Source organism: Haemorhous mexicanus, chromosome 8, assembly GCF_027477595.1.
Source record: "Haemorhous mexicanus isolate bHaeMex1 chromosome 8, bHaeMex1.pri, whole genome shotgun sequence".
Taxonomy (NCBI): Eukaryota; Metazoa; Chordata; class Aves; order Passeriformes; family Fringillidae; genus Haemorhous; species Haemorhous mexicanus.
The window spans coordinates 27,895,593-27,920,113 of record NC_082348.1 but is presented as its reverse complement, the minus strand read 5'-3'; the positions used below and the strand labels follow the sequence as shown (position 1 = coordinate 27,920,113).

Below are 24,521 nucleotides of genomic sequence, written 5' to 3'. Positions count from 1 at the left end.
ATGTTGGTCTACATAGACAGATCTCATATCTAGGTAGTTATTTATTTCCCCCAAATTTCCTCCTTAATCTTCCTATGCTGAATAAAACTCAATGTGGTCGCTAAACAACAAAAGCAAATTCCTTTACAATCTGTGTAGGCTCCCAGAAAATCCCATCAGTCTATGATGAAGAGATGGCCTCTTTAGGTAAGAGTTCCACAGATCCACAAAGTCTTGAGAAGGATAAAAAGGCTTCCTGATGACTCTGCACTTAAATACTGCCACTTCACACCTGATTTCATATCAGATACCTGGGATAGCAAAACACCCAAACACAAATATCAGTTTTATGTAGGATTCTGTTTCATCACAGAGTTCTCCTTCCCCTTTCTGTCTTCCTGAGGAAACAGAGAAATACTGCATCTTCCTCAGAAAGATTTATGAAAGTATTGCTGAGATTTAAAAGTGATGAGCTTCAAAATTCAAAAATGATCACAATTTGAAGTTGCTCCCCTTCGCTTTGAGAAAATTTTTACAAGTTTACTTATTTCTAACAACAATGAATTTGCTAAAGCATATCTAGAAGTCAGGAGCCATCATCCATTCCTACCTGTTTCAGAGCTCTCTTTTGGCTCATCTCTCAAAACTCAGTGCTTTTTTCAGCCCTTCTCCCTCTCTACTGGCACTTGCTTGGTTCTGCCTTGCAGAATTTCTGAGGCAAGGAAGACGGCAGGCTATCTGTAACACAAACAATACTATTCAGTGACAAAGCACTAGAAATAGACTAGAATGCACCTTATTGTCAGAGGAAACAGTTCAGCAATAAAGACTTCAAGAAGTTGCAGCTGGTTTTTACCTAAGTTTTAGAATACAACTCACTGTTGAAAAAAGGCACTTTTCCCCTTTCCTAAGTAGCAGTAGTACCTTTATTAACAAAAGGGCCCCAAGTCACTCTTGTGCCATCCCAAACCCCCAACAAAAAATTAGACCTGAAAAGTAGGGTCAAATTTTCCTCTATGCTGAACAGTTAAAGACTCTCATGTAAAACAGAGACAAGTCAGGTAACACCACTGCCCTGAACTTGGTAAGATGGAAATGAATCACTGAAGTCAAGGACTCACAGAACAAGGTGTCTGATAGCCAGCCACTGCCTCCTGTTACCTTACAAACATGGTAATGTACACTACCACCAAAATCATTTATCCTCGGGTTTTAGGTGGTTTACTGATAGCAAAACCTTTTTTTTTTTTTTTTTTTTTTTTTTTTTTTTTTTTTTTAGTACACACACAAAAGGCAAAAAGCAAATGAGAAAATAGAATGCTTTTCTTAGTAACTGCCTCATCTGAGGTGCTGGGGACTTAACTTTCCTAGCTCTTTAATTGAATTATAGCACAGCCCATAAATATATCAATACGCATAATTTTCACAACTGATTTTACAAATGCAATTTACAATAAAACTGCTAACTTCTGAAAATTTAACAAGCCATGTCCACCAGGATGCTGCCTATGAAGCAGTAACAACAAGCAATTAAATACTTTTTCCATGAAAATAAACTGATACTACTACAACATTATTGCATGACAAAGATACACACGTTAACTACAGTTGGTACATTTTTCTTATTTATTCAAAAGCTAGTGGATGACAAAAAGGGTTAAAATGTTTTATAACCACCTATTCATTACATAAACAAGTACTTAAGCCAAAGGGACTTCTTTTACAAGCCCCTCTGTCCAAAAACCACACACAAATTAGTTTTTATACACAAATGTTTATTTCTCAAATAAACTTCCCCTTTAAACACAAGGAATGAAATCTAAATCTTCATAAAGATGGATCCAAAACAAAATCCCTCCAGTACTTTGTAATTACTGTTTTGTTGGTCACTACTGGCTTTAACTGTTTAACATCAAAAAACAAGGACATATTTAAAAAATCATGCTACTGGATACCTAGCTCTGCCTCTGACCAGCTCTACACTGATCTCCAAAATTTTAAAATTTTACATCATGAAATCCGAAGCATTTAACTGAACAACAGCTGTGCATTAAACACAAACAACTGAACAAGAGGATTATAAGATGTAATCAAGTTCATAACGAATATAGGTGTTCTTTTCATCATTATAGATTCTTGGGTAATGTGCTATCAGAGCATCCTGTGAGCCGATGTAGATTGAGTTGTAGATCTTCCAATAAACATCTCTGACTTTTCTGGCAGGGTGAAACAAACCCTAGAAAACAAAACAGAACAAAATGTAATAAAAGCTTGCAGTTCCAATATTCTTTTATTGAATTTAATCAAGCATTGCAAAACAAGCATTTAATAAATGGACAGAACATAAAAGCTCTAGGAAAAAACATTTCCATGTACTAACAATATACAGACAGTACTTGCAGGAATATACACTGCAAGAGACTTTCACCTTCCTACTGATGTATCTTATCTTCATCCTGAGATCCCCACACTGCAAAAGTCTGAAAGTTCCTATCTGCAATTTATTACTAAAAGGCTGTCACACCTTCCCTACACGGACCTGCATGACTTCAATCCTTGCTCCCCACCTGTTAGGTGAGTTTTAATTCCACTGCCAACACAGCCACGGTCATGTGCTGTGACACAGAATTACACAGAAGAGGAGCCTTCAGATTTTACTGCCCCATTTACAGAAGCTGAACTGCCCAGTGTTGCTCTAGCAGTACCAAGTCTAATCAAAGCACTGTTTATAGTGCTGCACTCTTGTAAACATCTCACTCTTTTTCTTGGCTAATGACAAATCACAACTATAACCCTGTCCTCTCATTTATTTATCTCACTGATTACTTGTCATAACCCCTCCCACAGCTAATTTATTCCCCAGTCATTAGTTCACATCCTCAAAATTTGTGAGATGCTTCCAGTATTCCCCAGTCATTAGTTCACATCCTCAAAATTTGTGAGATGCTTCCAGTTTAGAAATCAAAGTGCCAGGCTATTTTAGTCAACTGATATTCTAAGTTAGCTGTTCTTTCTGCACAAGTTCTGTGATGTGATCAGCTATCTCCCTATACCAAACCCTCTGTTTACTGCCTATTTCCACTATTCAAGTCCTTGGCACAGAGTACTTGTTTAAATAATACTTTGGAGACAAAAAGCCAGTTTTTCCTTTGTTGGAAATCATCTTCAGCTGACTTTTTTTGTCTGGTGGAAAGAAGTCCTGCCTGACAACTGCTCTCTGCTGCCCCAGCACACAAGGCCATACCTGTAAACAGTACTGCAACATCCTGCAGGGCCCAATAGCGACCCTGAGGCCCTCCAGAGCCCCCATGACTGCCTGGATGACGTGAGGAGAGGTTTCAAACACATTGGGCCACACGTAGTTTAGCAAGTGATTGAGAGAATCTTCACAGCCGAACCCATAAACACCAAGGGACATGTGCTGCACCACAGCACTGGCTGTTTGTCTGTGTACCAGATCCCTGCAAAGAGAACAATGGGTATTCATAAATGAGACTTAGAGCAACATGACTGGACAAGCATACTGTTTCTTTTCAGTAACACTTTTCTTGAAAGCACTAATAACACTTTTTCAAGCCATACTTCCTGACAGCAAGAGGCAGAGTATCAAAAATCAGTAAAGTGAAAAAAGATGGGAGTTTTCTGACAAATTAATGCACTCCAATTCCACAGAAGTACCAACAATAGAAAGTATCAAAAGCAGTTTCAATGGAAGAAGCCTTGACTCACTGAAGATGCTTTTATAAATTTAATCTTCAGAATTATTAGCAAAATTGGAGGATATATAATCTAAATGGCTTGCAAATTATGCTGGCCACTTAAAGCCTTTAGCAAACAAGGACAATATGCATATTTGCTACCATTAACAATCAAGTATATACCAAAAAATATGACTATGGGTAACTGTACCACAGAAGAAGTGTGCTCACCTGTCCATTAAAGCATCTTCAAGCAATGGTGTAACAGCATAAATGTAATCCTTTCCCATCTCTCCAATGTATTCAAACAGGAAAGAAAGAGATTTTAACACACCATTCTGGACATTCAGTTCTGGAACTCTGTATTCATTCATGAGTGCAGGCAGCACTGTGAAAGGCGAGCATGTTTCAGCCACAATAGCAATTGCTACTGTGGTACATACTCTGTTCTGTCTTTCCTGTACTTTCAAGTTGTTCAGCAGTGTGGCCAATACATCGTGAGGCCTGGAAGAGAAACATGGACATCCATGTCAATGGATTCAGTGAGGATTTGGATAAAATTAGTTAAGCTTCAAAGAAGTGGCAGAGAAACATGGTTTAGCCCTCATAAAAAGTTTAGAGAACTAGAAAACAAACTGAATGCTAAACATGAAACACTAAACTCTAGAACAGCTAAAGGATTTATTTTCATAGCTAACATTTTTTACTTGGTCTAGACTCAGCTTTTTCCCTGCCCTCTGTTCTTCCTCTTGTGAACTCTGAAGGGTAGCAGAGCCTCCCCACTATTACTCTGATCCCAGAGGAAATTACAGACTTGTACAAAAGCAAGCATTGACAGAGATCAGTTATGTCCTGCGTGGAGAACAGTTACAGCACTCCTGCCTGCTTGCTCTATCTGCATTCAGCCAGTTATCAGTCTCTTATAGAACACACCTAAAGGCAGCAACTGGGCCTTCTACAATGTGCTGACTTGGAGTAATGACCTTAGTGGAAATAAACCTTTAAGAATCAATAAAACTAGTGATTTGGTGGGGAGGGAGGGAAAGAAAAAAAAAAAAAAAAGAGAGAAGATAAATTATTTAAAAGGAGAGTTTATGAAATAATACAAAGAGGGTGTGAATGCACATTACAGTGATCCATGAGACAACAGCTCTTACTCCCAAATAAGATTCTAACCTTATTAGTCCACAAATTTTGTTCAGAAGTGCAATGTCCTATGTTAACCAAGAATACGTGATTGTATTTTTCAAAATTAGTAAAACCATGTCTGCACATATAAAATGTAGAGAAGTTTGAATATTTCCCACCAGAAAACTAACAATCATCACAATATTTGGTAACTGTGTGAAGAAGTGGACAAGCATTAAACCAACTTACCCAATAGCTTTTGCAATATAACCAAAAGTGTTCACTGTGGCTCTTCTGATAGCTTTCTTGTGAGCTTTTAATAACTCAAGCAGTTCAAAGCAGATCCTCATCCATTCTCTTGCAGAAACATACTCTGCACCTCTGAAAGAGAATAAAGTGAGTTACCTCTTCAGTGATGTGAGAGGTTTTTAAATAAAGCCACAAACTGTAACACCTATTCATTTGCTATCCACAGAGCAAAGCTTAAGCATTTCCTTTAGTAGGTAATTCAACAATGTGTCTGCTAAATATTTTAGTTTTAGGCACAACTTCAGAAGTATCAAGAGATATGACAACAAATACCCAGAAGCCAAAGCTGAGCTTCTGCTACAGTAATTGCCCACAAAGAAGGTTAGATATTTTAACATTACTCAGCTTACCTGTCTGCAATACGCCCAACAAGATCAATACAATTTTCCTGTACTTTCTCATGTCTGTTCTTCAAAATAGGTGTCAACCGTGGCAGCAGGTCTTTGATTGGTGGCGTCATCTTGTGCATACCTGTTGAATTCAAGGAGGCACATTTAGTTGGAGAGTGGTTTTTCTATTTTGCTCTTGAACAGACAAGTAATCAACACCAAAACATACCTATAACGTTCACAATAGCCTTAAGCGCTCCAAGAATGCTGCCCAGTACTTCAGGATATTCTTCACCCAGGTACTCATACAAAACAACACCCAAGTGTCCCATCAGTTTTTCCTACAACCAAGCAAAAAGAGTTAGAAGGTGATTTTCCTCTCCCCTCTCATTACTATGACCTGCCAGAGCAAATCTGGAAGAGAAGTCCATACCTCTTGACAAGTCTTCATGACAACTGCAGTACGAGAGATCAGGTCAGCGGCCTGCTGCCTGACTTTGGCTGATTTGTTGTTCAAACGCCACAAAACTGTACCACAGATCTGTGGCAAGTAGGGTTTCACTCTTTTGCCTAGAGCATTAACCACTGTGCCAAAGCCATTCAGCATCACAGAATCCTGAGGGGAAAAAAACAAAAAAGGAAAATCTGACAAACAGCAAGACTGCATTTTACCTAAACTTGCAATAATCTAAAATTGCTTTTAAAACGCTAACATTCCAGAGATTGCTTCTGGATTTCATTGATTGGAGCACTGACATCTAAAAAGGGATTCTAAAACTCTAACTCAGAAGCACACACTTCTGTATAAAAGTGAGCTGGCTTACAATTACAGTGAATGGGATACTGCAACACTAGGCCTTACCTCTGTTGTCTGTTCCTGGAAGGCGTACAAAATACCATCAATGAGCTGTTCTTCCAGTTTGTGATCGATGTCTGCTGCCCCCAGATTTCCCATTATCTTCTCAATTGTTTCCATGACCATCTTTCTGTACTGCTCAGCCTCATCTTTCAGATCATCCACAATTCTAGAAATAATTTCTGCTGCTCCAACTTTATTTGCCAGCTCCACAGTCGTATCAACCAACTGAAATACAAAAATGTTAAATAAGCAAGCATTAAAATTATCCTTAAAAGTAGTGAAAAATCTGCTTTCTACATCTTGAAAATAATTTCCCTAGTCTGAAGAAAGATATTAAGTCCACTACAAAAAACTAGTTTTAGCTTTAGAAATCATCTAGTGTTTTTAAGAACATAAATTAAGTGAACCACCCCACTTTGTAAGTGATGAAGACATTCACAGGTGTAAAATGTCATGATAACCTCCTAAGAACCTGAAAATCTTCTTAGCTACACAACTTCTAAATTGCTAGTAAAAACAAAAATCAAGTTCCAGGACACAGACAAAAATAAGTATTTAGCCTGAATGAACATTCTAATTTTCTTCTACTGCAAATAATTTCCCAGCTAAAAAAACCACCAAAATTACCTGTCTGTAATTTCTTCTGTCCAGTGCCATTCTGTGCTGCCAGAAATGTTTGAAGAAGGGTGGCAAGATTTCTGTTTTAATGTAGTTTGCTTCAACACCATCCGTACCACAACACTGCTTTACCACCTGACAGGAAATGAAAAGCCAACAATTTTAATCTGGTGTAGGGTGTGGGTTATTTTTGCTTTTGTTTGGATTTTTTTTAAATACATATTCAATATCAATGCAAAACTATCATTGTGACATACCTTCAACACAATTTTTTTCATCTCTTCATCAGGAGACTGGAACTCTCTGATAAGAATCAGCATGACTTCCCTGGTGTAGTAGTTTGCATACTCAGCATCCATGAGTGGAATCAGGTAACCAATTGCCTTCAAGAACGCAGCCAAACCCTATTTAAATGTAAAATATGTCTCCAATAAGTTACAGCAGGAACACATCCATTTCAGTTCAAACTAAAGAATGTATTTTAGATTTACCTTTCCTCTGTGTTGACGTATACCCTTCCACAAGGGCTTCAGGACAGAGTCAAATGACTCAATACCATAGGGAGTGGCTGCCTCGGCCAAAGCAGCAATGGCCAAAGCACTGATGGTGCGAACTTTCTGCTGCTCATCCACCAGCCCTGCAAGAGATCAGGGGTTAGTACCACTTCTTGTACTCATCTTAAGTTCAAATTAGCAAAAATAGAGCAGCAGTGTAAAAGGGATTAACTTATTTTCACAAATACTGAACTACTATTAGTCTTCCTTCATCTTTCTGAGTCAGCTGAAATGTTTCTTGGTGCCATAGCAACAAAAAAACCAGGACCTTACTGTCACTGTGCCTTACTGAGGTATAAAAACTTCCATACATTAAGTGGGCAAAAAAAACTTTGTCTGGGAAAGCAGAACTTACCATGCTCAATAATTTCAACCAAGCTCCTGAGATGAGGCAGGATAGCACAACCCATAAGAATAGCAATCTGCTGTACAATCTTGATGCCAGTGTGCCTGGCCTGCCAGGACTTTTTGCTTTTACAGACAGCTTTCAGGAAGGGTAACAGAGAAGGAATGCCCAGAGCAGATGCAACAACAGCAAAGGCTCGAGCTGTTGTATTTCTGACATACTCATCCATGTTATCGATATCAGGTCGCATTGTGGAGATCATTGTTGCCAAACCTGCAGCCTGCAGGACAAAACACAAAACATACCAGTTGGATTTAAGAACAGCCCAGCTAATTGTTCTGCCATGCCTATAAACATGCAGGTATATGTAAGCTAACTCAGTGCTTTAATAAAGGATGGTGTTTTACCTTAGCCAAGTTTGAAATAATTTCTCTGCCTTCCACTCTAGCATAGTAGTCTTCATCAATCAGCAGTGGCTCAATGACGACAAGGATCTAAGAAAGATAAACAAATTAATATTTCCTTTTATTAATACTTACTATATAGTATTTCTAGCACTGAGTCCCTGAAACAGAGATGATTCCATTAATTCAAGCTTAAAGCCTTACAATGATCAGAAAAAAATTACTGCATTGTTTTTTATAGTTAAGTCTCTTAAGGATCTAGCCTGGAGACAATACCTAGATCAGGTAAGGTCCTTCCCACCTCCAAATATGCATAGATCATATTTACATCATGCCTCAACACTGCACAGCCTCCACTCTAATCACACTATAAAAAGTTTAAAGTTTGGTTTAAGAAACATGAAAGTGAAATACGTTTTAAAAAAGTGGTATCATCCTCTTGTCATATGCACATAAAGTGCAGAAAATGCAAATCAGAGATATAAAATAGCAAAATGCAAATCAGAGATGAAATAGCAAACTGCAACAGACCTTGTGTACGTACGGTCGGACCAAGTCGTCCAATTTGTAAAGAATTCTGTCGATGACTTTGACAAGCAAGTGCCGCTCCTGATCTTCGAGAGTTGGTGACATCAGCAGAGGCAGAATCTGATTGAACAGCGGCCCTGCTCCGAATTCCCGAGCTTTATCGGTAATTTGCCGCAAGGCAGCCTGAACAAAACCAGAAAACCTGCCAGTTAAACTAAGGAAACACCACTGAACAATCATAAAACAGGTACCACCAAGTTAAAATGTAACTGACTGCATCCACAGGCTTCCAAATACTTGCCCCAACCACACAAAACTATTTCAAGCATTTTTATGCTGATCTGTTAAAACACAAATGTGTGGTGACAAGCACTGTGTTGTTAGTGCCCAGGCATGCAGTTTTCAAGAGAGCTAATACTGGCTCCCTTTGGAAAAATAGCTTCACAGCCCTTGTTTGCATCCAGGCAGCTTGGGGCTTTGAGCATTTGCAGAAAAGACTGCCATTATATCACCTAATGGTTAAGGCCAAAACTTAAATAGGAGCTACACTAAGTAGCTAATTTAAGTGTAAGAAACAAAATCCAGAGAGTTACAAAGCCATGTAAGCAAAACACACTATAAATCCAGTTTCTCATAATTGTAAAAAAACCAAAAATTATACAAGGCCTACGCCTTTAGTGACTGACATTACTGTTAAAAGAGCAGCAGTATTAAATTATACTGAATAACAAAAAGCCATACAGATATAGAAGAGGAAGAACAAAAGCATGAAACAGAGTGTGCTGTTCTGGCTGAAACTGAGTTGATTTTCTCTGCAGCCCCTAGTATGGGGCTGTGTTCTGGATTTGTGCTGGAAACAGGGCTGATAACACAGGGTTGTTTAGTTACTGCCAAGCAGGGCTTACACAGAGTCAGGGCCTTTTCTCCCTCTGACCCCACCCTCTCACTGAGAAGGCAGATTGGCACAAGAAATTGGGAGGGGACAGGACAGCTGGCCCAAACTGCCCAAAGGGATGCTCTACATCATATGGCACCAGGCTCAGCACACAAGCCAGGTGGAAAGCTGGCCAAGAGTCACTACTGGGGACTGCCTAGGCATCACCTGGTTAGTGGTGAACAACTCTTTTTCATCTGCATCACTTGTTTTCTCAGGGATTATTTCACCCCTTTTTTTTGTTATTTTCCTTTACTATTATTATTAATAAATTCTTCTTAACTCAGTGCACAAGTTTTCTCACTTTTACTGTTCTGATTCTCCCCTTCATCCAGAGAAGTGAGGGGAGAAGCAAGAGCTGTGTGGGGCTTAGTTACCAGCTGGGTTTAAACCACAACAGATAGCAAAGCTTAGGAGAGACCTTCAAGAGAATCGCATGGACAACTGAAGCTAAACCTGAAAACAAACACCAGTTTTTGAAAAATGAGATTACATAAACATATCTGACAATTCATCTTACCTTTCGCATGGGAGGCGTGCCATTCTTTATTTTCAGAAGTAATTTCATTATTTTTCTCTCCTTCTGTTCCTCAGGACTCAGAGTCGATTCATCAACATCAACCTACAAATAATTCCAGACAAATAAATGGGCATTGCCACATAATCATAAGAAACCAGGGAAGTTCAAGCAGTATGAGTGAAATCTCCCTTACCAGCAGCTTGTCGAAGTACTGGATATCATCTGGTTTCAGGAATGGCAGGTTGCCAGAGGGCTGGTCATTGACACTCTTCATAGTGCGGTCCTCTGTCTGCATGTGGAACCCTGTCATACCCCCCAGCGGCGTCGGAGTCGCCGTGAGCTTCCGCGCAGGAGTACGGATGGGCACGTAACCAGCTGGGGGTGGGAGAACCTGAAGAAGGAAAAACAAAATTCATTTTAATTGCAATAGATATGAAGAACCCAGCAAATACAAAATATTGCTTGAAGTCGTAGCTTTCACTTTATTTGTTTGGGGATTTGTGTGTTATTGCATACAACAGATCCCGTGTTGCCAGCAATACAAACTCACCCTGAGAGCTTGTATTTGCACTTATCCTGTACTGCCAACGTTTCAGAAGAAAGCTCACTCCCACTGCTGAGAGCTGGGATAATAAACTGTGAAGTGTCCAAGGATTAAAGAAGTACTTCAATAACTGAACCAACATAGTATACTTGCTGTCTCAGTAATTGTGACCCTCTTCCATGTTTGTCTACATCTGGACTTACAGTTTCTATCAGTCCATACAGAGTACATTTCTGGCCTTGACAGGCATTTCCAGCACTGAGAAGCACGGTAGTGATTTGCCTTTAGATCCCTCTTTCTAAGGGATTTACAATAATTCAAGTCAAACAAGTGTGTACAATCAATACTTAATGTGAAACATTCTACTTCTGGGGAAAAAAAAACAGTAATCCCTGGTAGGAAAAAAACTTCATCATGATCTGCTGTTACTTTAATCCAGATTAATTACCTTATATCCTTCAGGAAACATAGCATCCAATTCCTCATCAGAAAGTGGTCTGTTTCTCTCATCAATTTCCCTCTCCCAGCGCCAAGCTTGCAGCTGTTCAGGAGTCATGCTCATGATGTGACCTATATTCAAATAAAAAAAAAAAAAAAGTATTTAAAAAAGAAATCCTTTTGTATGCAGAAGCAGATGACTTGGTTACTTTACTTAACTTTTAAATGCCCTCTTGAGTCAAAGTTTCCATAGCACCTGAATTCTGTAGCCAAATAAGATATCAAACTTTTACAGAGCCTTGTATCAATTTTTTTACCAACTAAACTGAACAGCAACAGACATGTACCCTTAGTCTCAATTCCTCTCCAGAAATGAGTTGCTGTGGGCATTGCCACAAAAACAGTAAACTGAGCATACACTGACTGCTTTCATATATGCAGGAGAGCATGCTGGGCAGAAATCTGTTTCAAAAGACAATACAAAGGGAAATTCTTCATTCCCACAACACAAAGAGAAGCCTTGGACAAGGGACTGAGCTTACCTGGTGTAGGGGTTGCCATGTTCATAGCTGGGGTACCAATGGGTGTTTTGCCAGGTGTCAGAACAGGAGTGCTGCCACCCATCTGGCTTGCAGGTGTTTCATCCCAGCGTGACTTCCTTTTGCTGGCTCCTGGGGTTGGTGTCTCACCAATGGAGTCACCACCTCTGTCTGTACGAGGTGTCTCAGCCCAGCCACTGCCATGGCCCGGAGTATCTAAGGGAAGACAAACCCAATCTTCTCAGAAAGCTGAACAGTATGTACTCCAACTATACTATCAATATTCAAGTCCATTTTCAGTATCAAATTAACAAACTGTAGGCAAAAAGTAAAGACTTTTTGCTGAATATTGAAATAAATATAAATACTTTACTGAGTATTGAAAAAACCCAGGCATTACACTAAAAATATCCAACAGAGAACTTTGTTTTATGAAAAAAGTGTCATCTTCTTACTGAATTTTAGCACAAAAAGATAAGACTCTAAAATAACAAGATCTACTCAGATATTCAAGGAATTGAACAAAGTATTCTATGTACTACCTTGAAAAAGCATTAGGTAACAGGTGTTTCACTGCTGACACCAGAGTCAAATTCAAATTAGGCAGGTGAGATGCTTCTCTAACTTGTTTTAATAACAACCTCTTAAAAAAAACCATAACAATTAAAAAACCAGCACACACAAACATATTATGAAACATTATTCAATGTGTGCTTTTTCACTGCGTCCTTTATACATTAAAACCCAACCTCCAGCAGTCATTAGCTATGACAAAACTATGGTTCCATATTTGAGCTGAGATACTTTCATGGATGCCACCCAGGCACAGGCAGAACCCGATGCTGAGAACTCAGACAAGAACAACTCCCCACCTCAACCACTAGATGTCAGAATATAATTACTTTTTGCCTGGATTCTGAACTCATTGTTTACTTAAGGTGAAAAAACCCAGTACAATTAACCATTCAAAACTTATCATGCACCTCCCAGTTTGCCATAAATACCTCTTTCTGTTTTGGGGGTTTCATCCCATCGATTTTTCCGTGCACTGGAAGTGGCACCTCCATGGCCCGGTGTTGCGTGACCAGGCGTGTCCCGGCCGGGTGTTGCAGCTCCTGCTGGAGTGTGACTGGGAGTTGGATCCCAGATCTTTGAGCCTGGGGTGGCACCTGGAGTTTCGCTACCCTTCGCACGGCCTGGAGTTTCATCCCATCGCAGAGATGGGGTGTGTCCAGGAGTCTGCACAAGACAAAACCAAAAGTGTCAGTATCTCATCCTGTACAATAAAACACTGCTAGTTGTTCTTAAGTACAGTAAGAAACTTCTGACACTCAAGAGGATTAGCACAGACAATGCATTCTGTAGCTGATGAGCACCAGGTCATTACCTCTGCTTGATCCCAACTGGACAATTTTTTAGGTGTAGCACCAGGAGTCTGATCAGCTGTCTGATCCCAACGCCGTTTGCGTTTTGAAGGTGGCTGAGAAGCGGCTCCATTGACGACTTTAAGCTCTCCAGCTTTAGCTTTTTCAGCTAGTTGTTGCCTAATTTCCCTCTGTTCAAGAGCACAGAAACAAAAACGTAAGAACTTTCCAAATTATACCTTTAAAAGAGCTTTTTCAATATATTTTTATGCTTTTTTTGAGGTTTTGCTCAAATAACCTGCAATTAGCTACTGTTTTTAGTTCAAGGCCGCTGTTTTTTCAAATTCTTCTATAGTGCCAGAGCAGCTGTGTTTGAGGGGCTGTTTTAAAATTAATTTTTCAATAAAAGCCATTCTCACAGCAAATGCACAGAGAATTTTTAGAGCTATCAGTTTCTGTCACCAATAGGTATATGCCTTAAGACCACTACCCACCTGTTTCAAGTAAGTACTTCAGTAAACTAAAGATGGATGACTCAGAAAATATGTTTACAGGAGCTACATCCCATGACATAAAAAAGCCCTGACATTCTTATTTTAATTACTGAGATGATACTGCTGAAACAGCACACCAACAGAGACTGTTTTGCACTTATCAGTGGATCCATGAGCAGTTAGACTGCCAAAATTCTGAAGTAATTCCTCACTTTGATTAAATCAATGTTAGAAAGTCACTGGAACTACAAGGTCTTGTTCCAATTAGCAAGATGGTACTGTGTTTATATTACCAACATCTTTTTAAATATTAAAATTAATTTTAAAGCATGCTGTTTTTCTCCTTTTTATTTTAATACCTAAAACCAAATGCCAATCTTTTACCCAATCTTAGTTCTACAATATCTGTTGCAGGTATTTCATCAAAATCCTTTTAAAACTTCCCTGGCTTTCCTATACATAGAGCTCACAAGAGCAAACATCTCTCACACTGAGTAATTCTCAGTTACTGTTAGATTTTCTCTCCTCCTCTGCAAGACAATAAACAAGAGAAAGTCCAAGGTCTATTTTAAAAAAATCCAGATCAAAATGTATTGAGACTATTTTCCCCTGCAGTGCTTACACAGAACAGATGTATTTTAGAACTTTAATCTTTAAATTCTATTGAGCTTCAACATATGAAGAATGTGACTTTCTGAAGAAAGGGGCTTTTAAGTCAAGACAAAGTCAAGAGAATTTGCGTTCCCACTTTTGTAACGTGCTTTCAAAGGCTGTAACACGAAACTCAGCCCAAGTGGAAAACCCTCCCCGCCACGCACCTCTTCTTTTGTTAAATGCTGTTCACGCATAACATCCATGTATGTTCTGGCATTCATTTTAGGGTCTGGAGTCTTCCCTCCTGCAGAAGAGAACAGCAACAGGAATGGAGCACAATGAGTACAGGATAAGCAGAAACTATGGACTTCTACTGTCCTGCTCTAGTATTATATTATTCCATGATCATTTAATTTTACTTTTTGATCGAAAATTTTTAAAATTACATGTATCTTACGTTTATTCAGTTTGCTGATCAATTTAACCTGTTTGAACACAAACATAACTACTGCAGTTTCAAACAAATATTTTAAGGCCGATAAAAATGATAAAATGACAACACAGTTAAGAGTCTTCAGAAGTGATGGGTTCCTGGGTTGCTAATCCGGAATACGTACACTTTCGTGCCTTTGTCTCCATCAGCAGTTCTGACTTCAAGCAGCAGAATAGAAGCCTAGAAAATTATCTCTTTACCATTAGTAACACTTTGGAAAGATATTTATAATCAAAACATTACCTTGTGTAAGCTGTTAAATCCTACTTGTTATCTGACTATAAATAACTACTGCATACCTAAGTAATGTTTAAACTGTTTTATCATAAAGACCCATTTATAAGTTTGACAAATCTGGACATGTCTCACAGACCTTCTAGTGTCATATTGTAACAGGGCTTCGTTAAAAATAAAAAACAAAACAAAATAAAAAACCCCAAAATACTGTTTGATGACACTTTCCCCCTCTTCTCTTCTCAAGGGACACTTGTGATTGGGATCTGAATGCAATACAGTACATACACCACCACAACAATACTCACAGATAATGGGTTTTGTACACCATATGTTGTTTTATGCTCTGTATCTTGCATTAACTGAGTTTTTAAATACATTAAAAGAAGCCCAACTTTATAGAAATGAGACTTGTCAAGATAAACACTTTTCTTTAAGAAAAATGTGCAGATTTGCTATACAAGTGGTATAGCTATTATACTTTAGGGAAAAAAATAAACTTCTTAAACATTTCTATGCTGAAGACCACTGCCCAATTGGCTGTGTCTTTCTGACACTAGCTTTGATAGGACTTTCCTTTGGAATACTTTTTCACCATAATCTACACAGGATGTGTTGAACTGCACCCTTAAGAATGCAGACAGGACTGGCATATAGCAGTACTGCTGTAGGAAAGAAATTAAGGACAGTTAGTATGGGCCTGTGAATTCTGACAACACATGTTTATATCAATTACAATTAAGCAAGTAAAATAATTAATATCCCTATTAATTCATGCAGGCTGAAATTCTCATTTGTAAAACCTGCAAAATAGCTACTAATTTTAAGCCAACAGGCACCTTATTGCCACACGTGAAACTCACTCACCTGAAGAAAATTTCAGACCCACTAACACCCCTTCTCCTGACTTGCATTCTAAAATTATCAGAACAGACTTGAACTATTAATAGTATCAAAGTCTTATATATGCTTTTGCTTCTTTTAGCTATACCATCTAAAATTTACATAGGATGGTAAGAATTAGGTGCTCTACTAGCATTTCAAAAGCAGTAACCCTGTAAGTCTATAACTTGGAATGAAAACTATCAAGGTACTGAATGAATCTGAGCACTCAATACACAAGTTGTTCAAAGTACAACGCACAACCCAAAACGAAATGAAAAGAGAAACCTTTAACCCTTTGTGTTTCTATGGCAATGGCTCATTGACAAGTTTCTTGTCCTTCTACCTGGAAAGAAAACTCGTATTATAAAGATGAAGAATATGGCATCTAAATTTTCAACCAAATCTCTATGAAAAGGGGATGTTTAAAACAAAACTAAGTTCATAAGCATGCCAACAGAAATCAAAGGGCTAAAGACAATTAAAGACAAAAATTTCATACAGGGTATAGAAAAGCCAAAATAAATTACCATCTGCAAAAGGATCAAGACGCTCAGGGGAAATTATCATCATCCGCCTGTGCTTTTTGTACTCATCTTCCCGATCTGCAATCTTTTGAGGACGGTGTTCTGCAAAAGGATCATACTAAAAACCAAGAAAGCCTGTTAGTCACAGTTTTATAAAGACTAATATGAAAAGTGTCAGGCACTGTATTCATTTAAGTATTATTAAAAATACTTAAATTATTTTTTGCCTCCACTATGTAGGAAATGTGAAAACACTAGATGAACTTAAATTTTACTTCCATAAGTAGAATTTCAGTTTTTTAAACACAGAACTTCTTATTAATTAATTTCTGATAAAAATTTGGTATTTTAAGAGTTTATTCACTTGTTACCAAAGCACTTCATGCTGTTGACCTTTCCCCTTCTTTTTGCAGGGTGACTTAATGCTATTTCTTGTGCTTTTAAATTTTACAGGAAAATACTCCAAGAATATAAAACTTAGGTGATTACATTTACCTTAAAAAACGAGAAGTATAAAGGATATTAAGTTTCCCAGTTATTTTACTTTAACAAAGTATCCGATTCCAACTTTTAAAAATTTCAATAGTTTAGTTTCTTTATTCATGTTGGCTTTACATGCACAAGTGCCTATCTTTATCACCCTGTGCAATTTAACAAGCTTGCAGCAACATTTAAAAAGCACAGCTCTTTACATACATCTTTTACTTCCAGCAAACAAAATCTGTTATTAACACTTGTTTGGCTCAGTGCTTACAGGAGTATTTTACTGTGCCCTCAATTAAGACGTACCTGTTCAGTAGATTGTGGTATGTCATTAAGCAATGCCACTGGAGCATGGTATCCTGGCTTCTTCTGGCCAAGCAGACTTGTGGAAGGGTAGTCATCATCATCCTGTCAGTAAAGACATGGTGAATTTGTCATGCTGGTATTATACTTAGATGAACTAACATCAAATAAACATGCTGTGGTCATAGAAAAGATGAAAATGGACAAGTAGAATAGGTAATTCAAAATTTTAGCAAGCTTTCTTATATAGCATTTCTTATTTTTCCCAAACTGGTGAATCAGATAAACCTGCTCACATCACTAAGAAGGATCAAGTAATTTTAAATATGCTACACTTAATCAAGTATGCTATCTACACTAATTAGACAAAAAGTCTGTATTTCATATCAGCACTGCTGTTAGGTAGCACCATTAGAACCAGCTAGTTACTGCTAGAACCTAACTAGTTCCCTAGTTGGTGTGTGAGAACTGGTAAAGATATTCAAACTATTTTTCATACAAGTCAGCTATATATATATTTATGGAACAAGACTCACCAATCCTATAAAAAGGCCTCAGAAACAGCAAAAAATTCAGAGATAGATTCAAGTTAGTTTAGTTATACTTACTCAACCACAATGGCAATAACAAGCACTTGCTTTTGCTATTCCTTCCTATCAGTAGTCAGCTTCTATTCAATTATTTACAGCAACCCAAAAGAAAAACTGCTCGTAAAACCATGAAACTTTTTCAGTGAGCCCCAGAGTACTGGAAATTTTTAATAAGGCATTCTTATAAGTCTGCAGATGACACAAGTACATTACTAAAAACCACCTCATATACCAACTAGTACTTAACTAAACATCTTCCTTGTTCTTAGAAATAAAATTCTCTCAGTATATGATATAGTTGCCTCTGTACTTATGATAAGGCCTATAGATCTGACCTGCAACTAAAAATATGGTCCAAAGTTTAACATTAGAAATTCACATAAGGTACTCTTACAAGCAGGATACATATGGAAAACACAACACAGTGAAAAAGCCAGTTCTTAAAAACAACTCTGAAATTTGAACCAGGAATCTTAAAACAGTCACTACAGTTTGCTGGCTGAAGTTTTATTAAAATTTTTACTGTCATTTGTAATCCTGGCAGCAGTAACAGAACAAAGTTAATTAATCCAGCCAAGGCTAACATTAAGTACCAGGCCACAACTTTTTGCCTTCTGCTTGGGCCTACAAAGCTCTCAAAGCAAAATTCATTAAGTACAAGCCAGACTTAAAACTGCAGCCCTGCTGAGAAGGACTTGGGGGCAGCTGGTGGAGGGCAGGCTGGACATGACCCAGCAGTGGGCACTCCCAGCCCAGAAAGCCAAACGTGTCCTGGGCTGCATCCAAAGCCCCGTGGGCAGCAGGGCAAGGCAGGGGATCCTGCCCCTCTGCTCTGAGATCCCACCTGGAACCCTGCATCCAGCTCCAGGGCCAGCACAGGAGGGACAGGGACCTGGTGGAGAGAGTCCAGAGGAGGCCACCAAGAGACTGGAGGAATGGAGCAGCTCTCTTTTGAGGAAAGGCGAGAGAATTGCGTTTGTTCAGTCTGGGGAAGAGGGCTTTGGGGTGACCTAACTGCAGCCTTCCAGTACCTGAAGGGAGCCTAGAGCTGGAGAGGGAGTTTTTTATGTGAGCCTGTAGAGACAGGACAAGGGGAAATGGCTTCTAACTGAAGGAGAGTAGGTTTAGATTGGTTAGCAGGAAGATAATTGTTTTCTTTGAGAGAGGTGAGGCCCTGGCCCAGGCTGCTCAGAGAATCTGTGGATGTCCCATCCCTGGAAGTGTTCAGGGCCAGGCTGGAAGTTGCTTTAAGCAACCTGGTCCAGTGAAAGGTGTCCCCGCCCAAGGCAAGTTGGTTGGAACAAAATTATCTTTAAGGCCCCTTTCAACCCAAATTATTTCATCCTTATGTGCTTCCCAGATAAGATATACTTGGTCCACTATGGCTTTAATGAAAATTGGTTCTACTTCAAGCACCTGCCACTAAAAATTACTCAGAATCAAATCTGAAATAGTTACATTGCAGATCTTAAAACAAACAAAATAAAATCACTTACATCTTCCAATTCAGTAGCTGCAATGGAAGTGACATATCCAGCAAATCTGCTGTCACTGCCACCATAAATTTCTTGATCATAATATCCTGTGGAATCAAGGCCTACTCCTTGTGCTTCATCAAGAGCAGGCTTTTTTCCTTGAATTTCTCGAATTTGTGCTTCAATATCTAGGGTAAAAACACACACAAAGTCTTGTTACACATACATACAAAATATAGTAGTCATGTTAGTATGTACAGCAAACAGTTTTTTCCCCAACCTGGAAGATTATCATTAAAGAAATAAACATATATGACACACAAAACTACAAAATCATAATTCATAAGCTGGTATTCATAAAAAGCGTCTCCTAATGTTTTAATATGATCCAGCACAGAGTACTTTAATTATATGGCTTAAAGCAAACTATTCAACTCACTGTTACCATATCTCACCTTCTGACAGAGGAAGCAGAGAAGCTAATTTACATCACAGCAGAATTTCTCAGCACTACACTAACAAAACCCTTTCACAACAAATGTCATCCTCTCATTAAAAAAAAGCCTTTCACAATGTTATCATCAATTTTGCTAATTTAAACAATTCTGTTCAAAATAATTACTGCACAGGTTCTCAAAACTGAGATTAATAAAACAACACTGTATTTGTTTCATAACATATTGCAAAGCTTATCTTTGAATAAGTAAATAAAAACCCCAACTTTAATATGCCACTGGGTAACAAGTTAACAAAAATACCCCAAAACTTAGGGACTCTCTTTTCACTTTGGCAGCTCTAATGTTATTTACTCATCATTATTCCTGCCTGCACCACCATCTTTGAAGACTGCTATTCTTCTGGATAACAAAATACTCTTCAAATGGGAGCTCTGTCATTCTTGTACTGTATCAGGATCTGACTCTAATCAACTCTGGTGGCCATCTTTGACCACAGAAATTTGGTACTTTCAGAAAGAACATTAACTTCTTAATCCAAAAAACAAGGAAGGAAATTAAACCATGCCTTCCTTCCATCTGTTGTAATGCAAGACAAAAATAAATTGCAGTAATCCAACAATCTTCAACAAATGCAACTGTAGGTATACTGAGGCACAGCTGTGTAAAAATTATTATTGTTTTCATGTGAATTTTGAGTTAATAGATATGGAAAGACAATTATCCATACAATGTAAATTTCACTAGATCAAACAAATCCTTTAATGGCCAAGAAAACCCCCAAGAGCTGCATTTTATGGCTGCAGGAATATGAAGGATCACGTTATTGAGGAAGAATTGGATTACATTGTAATTGGACTACAAAAGACCCTTTCAACATGAATAATTCTGGGATTCACCCTCTCCCACCTGTAGTGCTACTGCCCGCTACCTTAACTTGTAGGAAATTTGTCAATTTACAAAAAAGCTACAGGAAATCTTGTTCACAAATAAATCTTGAATCCTGAGTATTCAATAATTGTTTACTACTGTTGCTCACTTCTCTTTTCAGGATGAATAAATATGACACGTTTTTGCAAAAGACACTACACAATGTTATGCAACACCTGTAGGAAACCTGACAAAAAATAAGAATACTTTTTTCTAAAGCTAAAATTTTAGCATTATAATGCAAATTACTGGATCAGAATTGCTTCATTTAAAAGTTTAAAATGTCAACACTGCAAACTTCAAGCCTTAACGTCACAGCTGGGTCCTTTTCTTATCACAGACTGCAACTAACCAAAAAAAACCAAAACCCAACAAACAACAACAACCAAGCACAAACCCACAGTAAGCCAAATTATGCCTCCTGTACAAAGGCATGATCTCTAGAGAGGCAAGTTTTACCTGAGAAATCTCTGCCATATAGCTAGGAGTGAGAACAGCAGAAAAAAGAGTTCACTTAGAAAGAAACACTGGCTTGTGTGAAGCACAGTAAAGCTGGCAGCAAAACAGCAATTCCTGCACTGGTCTAGAGAGGAAACCCAGCAGAAACGTGTTTCTAAACCCATTAAGATTCCTACACACAGAAGATACACCCTAAAGGCTTACAAAGGGAATCTTGCTCCAGCCACTTCAGCTACTGAACTTCTGCAGCTTCCTGAAGCAGAGTAACTTCAGTCACCTCTGTGTTACAGACTCGTGATGCCTTAAGCTCATGAGAAGCTGAAACCTCACAAAAGCCTTATACTGCTGGCATGAGCACCTCCTGAATCCAGCCTGTGGGTACATCCTGCTCCCTGTAAAATCCTGCACAGCCCAGGGGATTCCTGTGAGTCCAGAACTTGGAATACATTGTTCTCCAGTGTGTTAGTTCTGTGAGCAGCAGAAAGAAACTACTTCCAAATTAGGGATCTTTTGCCCTCAGAGGCGCTTACAGTGTCCTCTTAAGGTATTCCACTTCTGTGGAATCATCCTCTGGCACGGCTGTAGAGCCAATGAAACTCTATTATTTTATCCACAGATTTTTTAGTGATTTCTGTTTCTCCCAGAGAGCAGATGAAGCTCCTGATTCCTTCTGCAGCCTGGGGTGGAAGGGGATACCTGGAGCTTCCATCTCAACCAAGGACAACCCTCCCAGCACCGAGTGGGTGATGTGAGGGTACAAGCCCAGCATTTCCCTTATTTGCAAAGGGCAGTCAGTGGAACAACAAACACCCTGCCTCCTCAGTGGCACGCTAAGGCCTGACTGAAACTCCACAGCTGTAACCAACTTCAACATGAAAAAAGCCTGTGGATCTTGCCTATGGGATCATCATGCCTTACCATCACCTGTTCACTGAATCAACCTGACCATGCAGCTCCAGCACACAACACACCAATGAGTCCCCTGCACTGCAGGATGGGCCACAGAGATTTGCTCTTGCTTGGCCTCCCACCTGTACTATCACCAACTGAGTTAAGTAACACAGTTGGGGCATTTCTGCAGTGAACCTGTCAACACAAAAACATTTTCTTATTGATGGCTCTTACCAACACCTAACATACCAGGCCTTGTCCTCCAACAATATTTTTAAAACAGCTATATTTCACTAAGAGGGTAGAGGTGTCATTCATAATTGGCCTTCTCCTTTAAATTACAGGGATTTTATCTGTTAGCAGGGTAAGGAGCATTCTCATTTTCCTACAGCAAAACCTGCTGGGTTATCTATACCAAGAAAACAAAGTCTATATAGGCTCAATAAACCTTACTGATAGCCCTAATTTTTAACTAATATCAGCCTCCAGGTGCCAGTTTAAATGAAGCACTCTAGGGAGAACACTCCACAAAAGCCCTTGAACCAGAAGGCCTGTAGCCACAGGTAGCCTTTGTTTGGAAAGCACCACATATTTAGGTGGAAAACGCTATTTTGGCTTAGCCAAGCAAAACATAATGAAAATTTCACTCACAAACAGAGAAACAGTAAAGGGAGTAGGAAATAGGAAAAAAAAAATAAGAGGAAGGGGATAATATTCTACTGATCATTCCTTTTCTGCATTTTACTCTACTGTTTACATATTTTGGTATTTTATCAGAAGTAACTTTAACGAGCAGTTGATGTGAAACATACCACAAATGCTGAATATTATTTAAGCCAACAGATGAGAATTCAAAGTCTCTGAACATCTAGCTCACAGAGAGGCTTTCTCTAACTATGTGCTCTGCTACCAACATGTAGTTCTACCCTAAACATTAAAAAAAAGAAAGAAGACCCTGTGCTGGAGAGGTATTTTACAGGGTAAACAGGTTCTGTGTTTTTATGTCTTATCATATTTTTGCACATTTAGCTTGCCCTGGCATGGCTTTATTTTTAGCTACTTTAGCACTCTTACACATGTCAGATCTATTATGTTTGAAGATCTCTGTTCTTTTCTCAGCAAGAAAAAAAATTTAAACTAAAAACGACCTTCAACAGCATTGAAAGCTCACACATTTATGGAGGCTTCATAAGCTGCCACTCGAAACTTCACTTTTCAGCCTCAGAGTTCCCCATTAACTATGTAGCTGACACAAACTCCATCTGTATTGATGCTTCTTTCAAGCTGTATATTGAACAATCAATAAGTGTTTAACAAACAATGCAAATTTTCTGTAATTGTACCAAAACACTCTAGAATTCGTAAAAAAAAAAAAAAAAACTAATTAAATTTTTAAAAAGTAAGGACAACAGTTTAAGCTTTTCTTCATCCCTACATTCAGGTTGGGTCTGTAGTGTTAAACACTACATTACCCCCACTCCCACGGATTTCCATTTGAAAAGCTTTTTCAGTGCAAAACTGAAAAAAAAAAAAAAAAAACTAACAAAAAAAACTAAAAGACAATGAATGCCTGGGCGCCCTCACAGTTAGCAACTACCATCCAGAGATAGTTTTCGATCAGTGAACTACGCATAAAAATTAAAACAAAACACAGTAGAACATCTATCGTACACGAAAAACCCCGAAGCAAAAACGCAGAAGCAGTGTAATTTTACAAATTATCCTCCGCTGCCTGAAAATACTTAAGCGCAGGGCAAGCCGCAGGCAATGGCCACAAAGAGAGCTTTGATTCCCACTGAGAAGAGCTGGAGAGCAGCACAGGGGGCCCCTTGGAGAAGAAGAGCCCGCCTGGGAAAGCCCGCGGCCGCTAAATGGCCCAGCGAGCCCAGAGCCGCTTTCCTACGTCAACAGCCGGCCGCAGGAAGTCTCTGTAAAATGGCAGCTCGAACGCTCTCCGCCTCACGATCCTTCCCCTCCTTCGGGGCACTTTTCTCAGCCAGCACCGCGGCGGCTCAGCATCGGCTGGGGCCGCGCCGGCTTCCAGCGGGCAACACCCGTTCTCCGGGCCCTGCAGCCCTGTCTGCCGAGGCCAAAGGGCTCGGCAGGGGAAGGAACGCGCGCTGTTGGCGTTTCTGATGCCAAACTCGCACCGGCACCGCGGGGTTTGCACAGCGCACCGGCCGAGGCTCGGTGGGAGGAAGGAGGCCGGGGGTGGGGAGTTCAGCGACCGACCTCCCCCGCACAGGCCTGGCCGCCGCTCCGTCCCACGCCAGCACAGCGAGAGCTCCCCCTCATGCCCGTCCCCCGCCCGGCCCGGCGGTGACGAGCGCAGCCGCCATTACACACAGGCCCTGCCCGCCCGGCCCCCGCCCGACGAGCCGCGCTTGACGCTGCCCGCAGCCGGGGAGAAACACAAGCAGCGGGCGATGTCCAAGCGCGGCGCAGACGGTCGCGGACACGGGGCCTTCCGTGCTATTTTTACCTTCGTGGGTCTTGGCGATCTTCGCCATTTTGTGCAGCGCCAACGACGCCGAGGCGGAACTGGCGCGGCCCCGCCGCTTCCGCCACACGGGGCCGCCAGAGCCCGCAGCGCGCAGGCGCGGCCGCCGTCCCGCGGGCC

General features: G+C 39.7%; 1 protein-coding gene across 3 annotated transcripts; it reads right to left on the bottom strand.

Annotated features, from left to right (window-relative positions):
- Positions 1–1,582: 1,582 nt before the first annotated feature.
- SF3B1 (splicing factor 3b subunit 1) lies at positions 1,583–24,519 on the bottom strand. Of its 3 annotated transcripts, XM_059853368.1 has the most exons (25): positions 24,384–24,519; positions 19,188–19,354; positions 17,105–17,206; positions 16,319–16,433; positions 14,404–14,483; positions 13,115–13,282; positions 12,732–12,966; positions 11,731–11,943; positions 11,199–11,320; positions 10,400–10,597; positions 10,207–10,308; positions 8,756–8,935; positions 8,228–8,314; positions 7,830–8,100; positions 7,412–7,557; positions 7,178–7,324; positions 6,930–7,055; positions 6,306–6,527; positions 5,877–6,059; positions 5,673–5,784; positions 5,465–5,585; positions 5,055–5,186; positions 3,909–4,181; positions 3,224–3,440; positions 1,583–2,215 (listed from the first exon to the last, which is right to left on the bottom strand). In XM_059853368.1, exons 1-25 carry the CDS (start codon positions 24,409–24,411, stop codon positions 2,057–2,059), a joined length of 3,906 nt encoding a protein of 1,301 aa, XP_059709351.1. In that variant the 5' UTR covers positions 24,412–24,519; the 3' UTR covers positions 1,583–2,056. The 3 variants fall into 3 exon arrangements, with proteins under 3 accessions (XP_059709351.1, XP_059709352.1, XP_059709353.1); XM_059853369.1 differs by lacking the exons at positions 16,319–16,433; positions 17,105–17,206; positions 19,188–19,354; positions 24,384–24,519 and adding an exon at positions 14,797–16,252; XM_059853370.1 differs by lacking the exons at positions 1,583–2,215; positions 3,224–3,440; positions 3,909–4,181; ... (15 more) ...; positions 12,732–12,966; positions 13,115–13,282 and adding an exon at positions 14,797–14,852 and having other exon boundaries at positions 14,407–14,483.
- Positions 24,520–24,521: the final 2 nt, after the last annotated feature.